The sequence below is a fragment of the Dendrobates tinctorius genome, unplaced genomic scaffold, assembly GCF_039654945.1.
Source record: "Dendrobates tinctorius isolate UK_male_01 unplaced genomic scaffold, ASM3965494v1 ptg000159l, whole genome shotgun sequence".
Taxonomy (NCBI): domain Eukaryota; kingdom Metazoa; phylum Chordata; class Amphibia; order Anura; family Dendrobatidae; genus Dendrobates; species Dendrobates tinctorius.
The window spans coordinates 19,401,657-19,413,996 of NW_027361826.1; the positions used below are offsets into that span (position 1 = coordinate 19,401,657).

At 51.2% G+C, this 12,340-nt stretch overlaps 1 protein-coding gene across 3 annotated transcripts in view; it reads left to right on the forward strand.

The window, feature by feature from the left end:
* LOC141052368 (6-phosphofructo-2-kinase/fructose-2,6-bisphosphatase 4) overlaps positions 1–12,340 on the forward strand; it is a 119,622-nt gene that overhangs the window by 78,538 nt on the left and 28,744 nt on the right. For all 3 annotated transcript variants that reach the window (XM_073549612.1, XM_073549610.1, XM_073549611.1), the window contains exons 6-7: positions 10,932–10,988; positions 11,485–11,606. In XM_073549612.1, coding sequence (XP_073405713.1) covers positions 10,932–10,988; positions 11,485–11,606 — 179 coding nt within the window. The remainder of the gene's footprint in view (positions 1–10,931; positions 10,989–11,484; positions 11,607–12,340) is intronic.

The following is a 12,340-nucleotide window of genomic DNA, read 5'->3' on the forward strand; positions in this document are numbered from 1 at the left end:
TCCAGATCTCGACTGTCTACATCTGCATGACTATCGTCGGACTCCCGAGGGTCCCTTCCAATTGGGAGGGCGACTTCTCTTCTTCAGGGACGTCTGACTGGCCTCAGTAGAGGACGCTTGGGTCAGGGAGGTTGTATCGTCGGGATACAAGATAGAGTTCGTCTCTCTTCCACGGGATCGTTTCTTCGAATCCCGTCCTCCAAAAGATCCAGCCTTGATCCCGGGGTTCTTTACGGCCATCGCCTCTCTCCTCAGTTCCGGGGTGATTGTGCCCATTCCCGACTCGGAGCGGTTCACAGGGTTTTATTCGAACCTTTTTGTGGTGCCGAAAAAAGGCGGGACGGTCCGGCCCATCTTGGATCAAGCTTCTCAACAAGAGTCCGCCTTCGCCACTTCCGGATGGAGCCGGTTCGTTCGGTAATCGCTTCCATGGAGGAGCAGGAATTCATGTGTTCAATAGACATCCAAGATGCCTATCTACATGTGCCCATATTCTCCGGACATCAGAAGTTCCTGCGTTTTGCGATTCGCCAGGAACATTACCAGTTTGTCGCGCTGCCCTACGGTCTCGCCACCGCTCCCAGAGTCTTCACGAAGATCATGGCTGCGCTGATGGCCTTGTTGAGGATCAGAGGTCTCGTTCTTTTTCTGTACCTCGACGATATTCTGATCAAAGCTTCCTCTTTTCAACAGGTTCGCCTAAGTTTGACGATCGTCCTAGACACCCTTTCCAATTTCGGGTGGATCGTCAACAGGAAAAAGTCCTGACTGATTCCTTCTCAACGTCTTGTGTTTCTGGACCTACTGTTCGACACTCGTCGGTCAAGGGTCTTTCTCCCACGAGAGAAGATTCTTTCCCTGCAGCAAAATGTACGATCGCTGCAGACCACACGATTTCCGTCCCTCCGAACATCTATGAGGGTCCTGGGAAAGATGGTGGCGGCGATAGAGGCAGTTCCCTTTGCCCAATTTCACGCTAGACTTCTCCAGCACGCCATTCTGTCGAGGTGGAGCAGGTCGGCTCTGTCCCTGGATCGCCCTGTTCGTCTTTCATGCCGGATCAAGCGGTCACTCAACTGGTGGTTGACGTCACCTCTCATCCACTTGGGTCAGTCTTTTCTTCCCATTCACTGGCAGATTGTAACAACGGATGCCATCCTCCTCGGCTGGGGTGCAGTGTTCCGCAATCACACTGTTCAGGGTCGTTGGTCGACTCAGGAATCGGCTCTGCCGATCAACGTCCTAGAGATACGAGCGATCTATCTGGCTCTCGTCCACTGGGAGAGGCTGCTCAGGGGCTTGCCTGTCCGGATTCAGACAGGCAATGCCACAGCGGTGGCATATGTCAACCGCCAAGGAGGGACACGGAGTGTCTCAGCTCTGGCAGAAGTGTCCAAGATTCTTCATTGGGCAGAGATTTCTGTCCCGACAATTTCCGCGGTACACATTCCTGGCGTAGACAACTGGGCCGCCGATTTTCTCAGCCGCGAGGGTCTCGCGGCGGGAGAGTGGTCCCTACATCCAGAGGTGTTTCATCTGCTCTGCCGTCGATGGGGAACCCCGGATGTAGACCTGATGGCGTCTCGCCTCAACAGGAAGGTCCCACAGTTTGTTTCCAGGTCTCGAGACCCTCTGGCAGTGGGCGCCGACGCTCTGGCCATTCCTTGGTCGCAGTTCGAACTCCCCTACCTGTTCCCTCCTCTGCCGCTTCTTCCCAAGCTGTTGAAGATCAAAGTAGAAGGTATTCCAGTCATTCTCATCTCCCCGAATTGGCCCAGAAGGTCTTGGTTCGCGGACATTGTCAACCTTCTCGCGGACGCCCCCTGGAAGCTTCCAGACAGGGCAGATCTGCTGTCTCAAGGCCCAATTTGCCACCCCAATTCTCGGCCGCTCAATTTAACGGCGTGGCTGTTGAGACTGAGGTTTTGAAACGGGCAGGATTCTCCGATCGAGTAATTCATACCATGATCCGAGCAAGAAAGCCATCATCTTCCAAAATTTATTATCGTACTTGGAAGGCCTATTTCCCCTGGTGTGAGGCCAATGACATCGTGCCCATGTGCTTTTCGCTCCCTTCTGTTCTGGCGATTCTTCAGGCAGGGCTGGATGCGGGACTTGCCCTCAGTTCTTTGAAGCGTCAGGTTTCGGCGCTATTTTATTTCAGAAGACGTTGGCCTCCCGCCCTCAGGTCAAAACCTTTCTTCAGGGCGTGGCTCACACGGCTCCTCCGTACCGAGCGCCCGTGGTTCCATGGGATCTTAATCTGGTTCTTGAGGTTCTGCAAGGTCCTCCTTTTGAACCTCTCAGGGATGTTTCTCTTTCTCTCCTTTCTTGGAAGGTAGCTTTTCTGGTGGCCATCATTTCCATCCGGCACGTGTCAGAATTGGCGGCTCTTTCTTGCCGCTTGCCTTTTTTGGTACTTCACCAGGATAAGGTAGTTCTGCGGCCTCTGCCCTCTTTTCTTCCGAAGGTGGTGTCCTCCTTTCACCTCAATGAGGATATTGTTCTGCCTTCCTTCTGTCCGAGTCCATCTCATCCTCGGGAGCGGTCCTTGAACAAGCTGGATCTGGTCAGGGCGCTGAGAGTCTATCTGTCTAGGACGACTTCCTTGCGAAAGACAGACTCTCTTTTCGTCATTCCAGATGAGGTGCGGAAAGGTCACCCGGCCTCCAAGGCTACTATTGCTCGCTGGATCAGATCGGCAATTTTGGAGGCCTACCGGGTTAAGCATCGAGTGGCTCCTCCGGGGATCAGAGCGCACTCTACCCGGGCAGTGGGTGCTTCCTGGGCGGTACGCCACAGAGCTTCCGCGCTGCAGCTTTGCAAAGCTGCAACCTGGCCATCGGTTCACACGTTTGTGAAATTCTACAAAGTCCACACCTACGCTTCGGCGGACACCAGCCTAGGTAAAAGGATTTTGCAGGCTGCGGTGGTGAGTCCGCTGGCCTGATGGAAGTTTGTTTCCCACCCCAGGGACTGCTTTAGGACGTCCCATGGTCTCTGTGTCCCCCAATAAGGCGAACGAGAAAACAGGATTTTTGGGTTGCTTACCGTAAAATCTGTTTCTCGGAACCTTCATTGGGGAACACAGCACCCTCCCATGTTTTTCAGCTCCTTTTCTTCCTTTGGTTGATTGGTTACAGTTGAGTTGTTTGTTCTGTTTTCAATCTTTTCTGTTGCTTCTCCTACTGCTTTTCTCACTAACTGAGGAATTCCCTGCTGGTCGGTGGGGTGTACACTGTGGAGGAGCTAACCTTTTTTTGTGCATAGTGTCAGCCTCCTAGTGGCAGCAGCATACACCCATGGTCTCTGTGTCCCCCAATGAAGGCTCAGAGAAACAGATTTTACGGTAAGCAACCCAAAAATCCTGTTACTCTGTCGCCTAATTGGGGGACACAGAACCGTGGGTGTTATGCTGCTGTCCACTAGGAGGCGACACTATGCATAATCTGAAAAAGATTAACTTTGGCTCCTCCTCTGCAGTATACACCCCTGGACGGCGTCAGCCTTCTCCAGTTTTTGCTTAGTGTCGCAAGGAGGCACACCTCTTTTCTTCCGTTTTTTTCCTTTTTTCGTCCGGAAATACAGATGAAGAAAAGAGGGTCTCCAGCGAGACTCCCGGCATGGCTCCCTCCTCGGTCCCCTATTAGGGGTACCCGGTTGAGGTCGAGGTGGCTATTCCCCATGTCGCTCCCTCCCCAGTCCCTCGGGTCCTGGTTCGAGGTCGAGACCCCCCTCCTTCCCCAACCCCTTTAAGGGGTCTGGGTTGAGGTTGAGGCGAGGATGAAGACCCCCTGACGGTGACAGACGCACCCTCCCTAATGCCCCGCAGGGGGCATTAGGTTGAGACGCCTCAGGTAGTTTCGGAGATCAGGCAGCATTCCGCAGCTTCCAGGGACCCCAGGCCGGCTGAGGGATCCTGTTGGGGCCGGGAGAGGGTGCGGACTGGATGGCACAGCAGAGACAGGGCTTTTTCTGCGTCCCTGCCTCTGCAGCAGCAGCGGCTCCATAGCGCTTCAGGGGCCCCACATACAGAAACCGCTACCCCTGCTACCCCCACTGCTATCCAGTTGACCATTCTGGGGGGGTCTGGTACAAGTCCGCCCCCCCCCCCCTCCCAGACTACCGCGCCGCTCTGGAGCCCTCCTGGGCATCAGGCCTCTAATTTAGACCGCGGCTTCGGCCTAGCCGAAGCCGCCGCCTTTTCCCGCGCCCCGCCCCGCCCCCCGGATGACCAAAATGACACACTGGAGTGTCATAGAAGGGGCAGATTGAGGCAGAAAGGGGGCGTTTTTACACAGCCCAGCGCGCCCTTTTCAGCTCTCCGCCCCCTCCTCCCTCTCCTCAGAGTCCCGGTGGCCATTTTTTCTGGATGAGATCCAGGAGAGGAGCATCACAGCGGTCTCCGGGGGGCACAGAACTGGGATCTGTCGGCGCTGGACCTAGGGGCACACCGGTGGGGTAAGCTCACAGCTGGGTTCTCATTACTCAGCTGTGAATCTATACTTCCTGTAAGGCTCTCTGTGGGTTCCCTCTGCGTAGCCACCCCTGTACGATCCCTTATAGCCAGCCTCTGTGCACTATGCCGGGCTCAAGGAAGAGAACCAGGCAGGAATGTTTCTATGCATTCTGCACAGCCTGCAAAGCCACGCTCCCTAGTGGCAGCACGTATCCGCACTGCCGGGACTGCATCCTGAACTCTGGGTCAGAACCCCAGGGAGTCCCTACTGACGCTTCAGTGTCACAGGCCACGCCGGAATGGGCAACTCAGATGTCTCAGGCCATGACACAGTCCATAGACAACCTAACTGCTACATTGCTGCAAGCTCTGCAGAGTCGGGCCCCGGCTATGGACGGTACACAGCAAACGGACAGCTTGTCTCAGGAACATGCTGCTTCCGACTCTCACAGACGTAAGCGGACCCACAGGTCTCGATCACCTGAGTCGCACTATAGTACAAGGTCGTCCCCCTCCAGGGAGAGACAGCGTCATTCCAGGTCTCCTGGGCAGTCCCCTGCCACAGACAGTACAATTTACCACAGGGATCCCCCACCACAGAAGACCCCCTCCCCAGGTCGCCCTCCAGGGATCACCTTAGCGAGGCACAGGATTCGGAGGGCATCTGTGACTCCGACTCAGATAACGAAACGGACAGGTCCGTGGTACCTTCTCCCCCTAGCAATACAGCGCTAGTTGAGGACATAATTTCTGCCATTCATCGGGTGCTAAAAATTCCAGATTCGGCCCCGGAAGTCCCAGAACATAGGATTTGCTTCGAAAGTGTTCAGAAACCACCTAAGGTCTTCCCTAATCACCATGAGTTTGAGAAAATACTTACCAAACAGTTTGCGCAGCCTGAGAAAAAATTCGCTAATCGCAAATATTTGGAAGCGAAGTACCCCTTCCCACAGAAAGACACCAAACAATGGACAGATCCACCTGAAGTGGACCCTCCGGTTTCTAGGCTAGCAGCGCAGACTTTACTCTCTCTGCCGGATAGCTCAACCCTCAGGGACGCAGCAGACCGGCAAGTAGAACGCATGGCTCGTTCTATTTTCGAAGCGGCAGGCGCCTCTCTGGGCCCTGCGTTTGCTTCAGTTTGGGCAACCAAGGCCATCCTGGCTTGGGCCAAAAAACTACAGGAGGGTCTTCAGGCTTCAAATCCTGAGCTCTCGGACCAAGCGGTCCAGATAGCAGTGGTAGCAGACTACATGATTCATGCAGCCCTGGATTCCGCCAGAGGTGTAGCGGGAATAGCATCAAACGCCATCACGATCCTACGCATCCTCTGGCTGCGAGAATGGAAAGCGGATGCGGCCTCAAAGAAGTCCCTCACGCGACTTCCGTATTTTACTGGAAGACTTTTCGGCGAAAAGTTGGACACCATGATAGCCAATGCCACTGGGGGTAAGAGTACTTCTCTCCCTCCACTAAAACCGAAACGCACGTTTAAATGAAGAAACCAGACGCGATTCCGATCCTCTCGGAATTCCTCGGGCTGGTCTGTTTCGCGCCCAGTGCAAAACCGTAACCGTTCTCCACGCAGGGACAACCCACGGACGCAGCAGCGACCGGACAGGGCTTGGCAGTCGAAAGCAGGCCAAGCGAAACCCAAGGGAGGAAAACCTCAGAACTTCGCTTCATCATGACTCGCGTCCTCCGGAAGACACCCCACCAGTAGGCGGCCGACTTTTACTCATTCAGCAAGTCTGGCTGCCTATTACAGAAGACAGGTGGGTCAGGGAAATAGTGTCTTCCGGATACAAGATAGAGTTCACTTCCGTTCCACCGAACCGGTTCTTCCTTTCTATTCCTCCAACGCCACCAGAAAAGGCTTGTGCTTTCCACCAAGCGGTTTCCTCTCTCCTTCAATCAGGAGTTGTGGTGCCGGTTCCCACGAACGAGAGATTCCGAGGATTCTACTCAAATTTGTTCGTAGTCCCCAAGAAAGGAGGCGGCGTCCGACCCATACTGGACCTAAAAGAGCTCAACAATTACGTACGGGTCCGTCATTTCCGCATGGAGTCCCTCCGGTCCATCATTGCATCCATGGACCAGGGAGAATACCTCGCCTCCATAGACATACAGGATGCGTATCTCCACATACCAATTGCTCCCGCCCACCAAAGGTTTCTCAGGTTCGCGGTCAACCAAAACCACTACCAGTTTGTCGCCCTTCCGTTCGGACTCGCCACGGCTCCAAGAACGTTCACCAAAGTCATGGCGGCCACCATGGACGTCCTGCACTCAAGAGGCATTCTAGTCGTCCCGTACCTGGACGACCTCCTCATCAAGTCTCCCACTTTCAAAGACTGCGAGGTCAGTGTCTCAATCACACTAGACACTCTGAGTCACCTGGGATGGCTAGTCAACCTACAGAAATCGTCGACTATCCCAACTCGGACGCTAACATTCCTGGGAATGGTATTCGACACCGCCAAGGGCCTGGTGCTCCTTCCCAAGGACAAGACACTGGCCATCCGTCTGGGAGTTCGCACACTCCTTCGCAGTCCTCCTCGATCTCTCCGGTTTGCCATGAGAGTCCTCGGCCGGATGGCAGCAGCAATAGAGGCAGTGCCATTTGCCCAGTTTCACCTCAGGGTCCTTCAACTAGTCATACTCAGATCTTGGGACAGGAACCCCTTCTCCCTCGACAGGGAGTTCAGGTTGACGTCATCAACCAGGAGGTCCCTGCATTGGTGGCTCAAACCAACCTCGCTTACACGAGGGAAGCCATTCCTCTCAGGACAATGGAAGATCCTGACTACCGATGCAAGCCTGACAGGCTGGGGGGCGGTGCACCTACATCACAGGGCACAGGGCAAGTGGTCACCGAGGGAAGTGACATTGCCCATCAATGTTCTGGAAATCAGGGCCATTCTCTTGGCACTGAGAGCCTTTCATCACTTGCTTGCAGCCTCGCACATACGGATACAGTCGGACAATGCCACGGCTGTGGCATACGTGAACCACCAAGGCGGGACCCGCAGCGCCCAGGCGATGAGAGAAGTGGCTCATATCCTCCGCTGGGCGGAAGACACGAGGTCGGTACTTTCTGCGGTACACATTCCGGGTGTAGAAAACTGGGAAGCCGACTTCCTCAGCAGGCAAGGAATGGACTCGGGGGAGTGGTCTCTCCATCCCGAGATTTTTTGCCAGATCTGTCAACGCTGGGGAACCCCCGAGGTGGACCTAATGGCATCCCATCTCAATACCAAGGTCCCCAATTTCATGGCCAGGACACACGACCCGCGGTCGCTCGGAGCGGATGCCCTGGTCCAGGACTGGTCCCAGTTCCGACTCCTGTACATTTTTCCACCCCTCCCCCTAATCGCCAGGGTCGTGAGGAAGATCAAGCAAGAGGGAGTTCCGACCATCCTCATCGCGCCAGACTGGCCCAGACGTACATGATACGCCGACATCGTCCAACTTACAGCAGACTCCCCCTGGCGTCTACCCGACCGTCACGACCTTCTGTCTCAAGGTCCGTTCTTCCACCAGAATTCAGGGGCTCTCAATTTGACGGCATGGCCCTTGAAATCTGGATTCTAACCCAGGCAGGTTTTTCACCGGCAGTCATTGCAACTATGATCAGGGCAAGGAAGCCGGCCTCCGCCAAGCTCTATTATCGTACCTGGAGAGCTTTCTTTTCTTGGTGCGAATCTCATGGACAAGTCCCACTCCCTTATTCCCTCCCGAAGGTACTAGGTTTTCTTCAATCGGGCCTAGATGCCAAGCTATCCCTAAGTTCGCTTAAGAGTCAGGTGTCGGCGCTTTCAGTCCTTTTTCAAAAGCGCATTGCTATTAAACTGCAAGTAAGGACTTTCATCCAGGGAGTTTCCCGATTGGTTCCTCCCTACAAACGTCCGCTGGATACGTGGGACCTCAATCTGGTCCTGACAGCATTGCAAGCTCCACCCTTCAAACCTCTTAGAGGAGTTCCACTCTCCATTCTGTCTCAGAAAGTGGTTTTTCTAGTGGCGATCACCTCGTTACGCAGAGTGTCGGAATTGTCAGCACTTTCCTGCAGACGGCCTTTCCTAGCCTTTCACCAGGACAAGGTGGTTCTCCGCACGGTACCATCCTTCCTTCCGAAGGTTGTGTCCAACTTTCACCTCAATGAGGAGATTTCACTGCCATCCCTTTGCCCGGTTCCAGTTCATAGAGTGGAAAAGGCTCTGCATACGCTTGACCTCGTCAGAGCATTGCAGATTTACGTGTCCAGGACTGCACCTTTCCGGAAATCTGATTCCCTCTTCATTCTTCCGGAAGGTAGTCGCAAGGGGCTGCCGGCTTCCAAGGCTACCCTTGCCAGGTGGATCAAGTCCACCATACATGAGGCCTACCGACTTAACAGTTCCCCTCTTCCGGCCGGTATCACGGCACACTCTACACGGGCAGTAGGGGCCTCCTGGGCCATTCGGCATCAGGCTTCGGCACAACAAGTGTGTAAGGCGGCCACTTGGACCAGCCTACACACGTTTACGAAACACTACAGTGTTCATACCCAGTCCTCAGCGGATGCGAGCCTGGGTAGACTGGTTCTGCAGGCGGCAGTACCCCAAGTCTAGGGAACTGTCAACACAATATTCGTCCACTGCTTCCCACCCAGGGACTGCTTTGGGACGTCCCACGGTTCTGTGTCCCCCAATTAGGCGACAGAGTAAAGGAGATTTTTGTGTACTCACCGTAAAATCTTTCTCTTAGCCTTTAATTGGGGGACACAGCTCCCACCCTGTTGCCTTTACGGGCCGTTGTTTACTGTTGAGTTCTCATATTGTTCTTTGAGCTCGTACATAGTAGCCTTCTTACAGGCATGGTTATGTTATTTGATTACGTTCCTCCTTATGCTTTGGCACAAAACTGGAGAAGGCAGACGCCGTCCAGGGGTGTATACTGCAGAGGAGGAGCCAAAGTTAATCTTTTTCAGATTATGCATAGTTTCGCCTCCTAGTGGACAGCAGCATAACACCCACGGTTCTGTGTCCCCCAATTAAAGGCTAAGAGAAAGAGATTTTACGGTGAGTACACAAAAATCTCCTTTTTATTCTGCAAAATATAGTGCAACGCTTTGACAATACCAGTCTCTTTCAAGCATGCTTCACAAGGACTGGTATTGTCCAAATGTTGTACTGTATTTGGCAGAATAATTTTTTTTTTTTTTTTTTTTCCCCTCTTCATTCAAGTTTGGATGCTGTCCTATTGTACTGATGATTCATTTATCCTTGTGAGCTCCTTGGAGATTGGGACAATCTTATTCCTGGAAGTTCTTATGTAGTGCTGCGGTTCACTTTCTATTTTCGATGGTCTTGCCCATCAGCTGTCTTGGCCGACAAGGATCTGGCTGTTGGCATTTCAACGACCGATCTTTTTGTTTCCAGGTACTTTACGCAGCTGTCAGAGGCTTCCGATAGACTCTTTCTTCCCATGAATAACCTAGCTGTTGTGTATGCGGGTAATCAGAAGAGATGGCTATCTGCCAGATCAATATTTGGTGTACAGCTGTTTGTGTGTGGCCTTATAGACTTTCATTAGAGCAGCGACGATGTGCGAAGAGGAGTAGCAAGGGGCTCTGGACCCTCAGTTTAGTCTCCCAACTGTGGGACATTTATAATTGAATATGTTAATAAATGTCCGTTTGTGGGACAACCCCCAGGCCGTACAGTAAAGCCCACCCACCCCATGCACACTAGAGTAATGTTGGCCGCATCCTTGCTGTAGAAGGGTTTGACCAATACTATTGTATGCCATCCAAGTGATTGTCGGGAGAGATGTGAATCGCTCCTGTATGGTTTCGTATTGCAGATTGTTCTGCCGGAGATTTCGGTCAGCAGCTCTCTAATTAGAGCACTTGGCCGAACAAGCTCACCTGTGTATGGGAGAGACGGCCAAGATGGCTACTAGTTGAACGATCAGCTGAAGCCTCATTTAGCCGACGGTCATCTAATGTGTAAGACAATCTCTTGGTAATGACCTCAGTTATATCTTCATGTAAAGATAAGTCTACACGTCATCCCCATGTCCAGATGAATCGATTACTACGTGTACTTATCGTCCCTGCTCAATGCCTAGAGATACTTTATCTAATTGGATTGCTTTTTATCTTTCCCTGCACTTCACTCTACTCCTAATCTAAATCTTTCCTCAAACCATTAAAAAATATATCCGTTTCCCATTTGCAGCAGCAAAATAATTCCTTTTGTAGTCCCGATGTTCACAGCTATTAGAATCGTATCGGCCAGATGCGGTGCTGAATGAGAACCAATAATTCCAGCCCTGGACCCTTATAAACTCTCTTCAGTTCCATTTGTATAGATCTGTATTATGTACCCTTAATCTAGTAGTACAGACAGGTGTTAGAATTAGAACTGAATCTGACGGGAAACACCCACATCTTATCATTTATTTCTTATTTCATGTGCACCCGAAGACTTTCTTTGTGGAATCCGTGTGCGTGGATCCGGAAGTTATAGCTGAAAACATTGTGGTAAGCCGGTCCTTCCAATTCATCGATAATGTACTGCTCGATCATATTAAAATATGTTTCACATATTCAATAACTCATAATTGCACAAAACGATCACGATAAACTATTAACGTTACAATTCTTATCAATATGGTTTGTTAAAAATCGGCAGCGGTTTAAAAAAAAGCTGCATCGCACTGTGAATATAAGCCGTAGCTGCCCATACATTTTATGAATCCTCCCTTGAATTCCTCTCACCCTCTCCCATATACCCATGCACGCTTGGTTTGGCTGAGCATGCATTTGTTTTGCATGGACAGAGTAGAGGAAGCGACTGCGAGACGTCTCTAGGGCGGCTTCTCACTCAGGAGAATCAAAGGATTGGGCATTCACATTTGAAAGGCTATATACACCTTTGCACAGTTTTTTTATTTTTTATTATGGTTTTGTATCCTCTGGGCTGTGCTGTTACTTGTGAACCCCTTGAGTCCCTGTCTGTTCTTCTTTTCCGATTTAGCAAGTGAAGTTGGGCAGCCCGGACTATTTGAACTGCACCAACGAGGAGGCCACGGATGATTTCATGAAGAGGATAGAGTGCTACAAGAATTCCTATGAGCCGCTGGATGAGAACTATGACAAGTATGTCAGTTCTACATAACCCTATTACTTTTCCACAGCAACCTGTTCATAGTCACACGTTTTGCTTTCGCGATTTAAAAGCTGCATTTTACAGTACCAGCAAAAGCCAAGATTTCAGCAATCTCGCACACATTGCAAGATGTCTCTTTCAGCGTTTTTGCATTCTTTCACCCATAGAAAGCAATGAGTAAGTGGAAAAAAAGCGCAGGTATCAGGTTTTGCTGTGTTTTTAGTACCAAAAATATCGCGTACAGCAGGATGTGAAACTCATTTATTTATTTTTTTAGATTTTTCCCACATTTAAACCATAATGGTCTTTGTCCCCCTGACCAGAGAATATGGAATTTAGGATTAGTACAGTTTAATTAAATTAGTAATATGTGTAAAGTAAATATTGGCCGACCAAGGTGTGAAACTGAAAAATACCTGACCAACTCGAGGGCTGACCAAAGAGTGAAAGTAAACAGTGTCCTAAACTCAAAGCTGTGCCAATGTCTTAAGGAAATTATTTCCGACCATTTACCTCCCACCGTTGTTACATTTGTAATTTTGTATTTTTTCACGAACTCCTCTCTTTTCATTAAATTTGATCAAATTGCTTTTTTTTTTCTTTTTTTTTCCCCTCCTAAAAATGGTTTTATGGTTTGACATACGTTTTGCATTGGTGACCTGACGTTCATGCTTGTGTGGTGGAAGTAGAGCTGAACTTTGGGATCCTGAGTAACGCAGCAAAA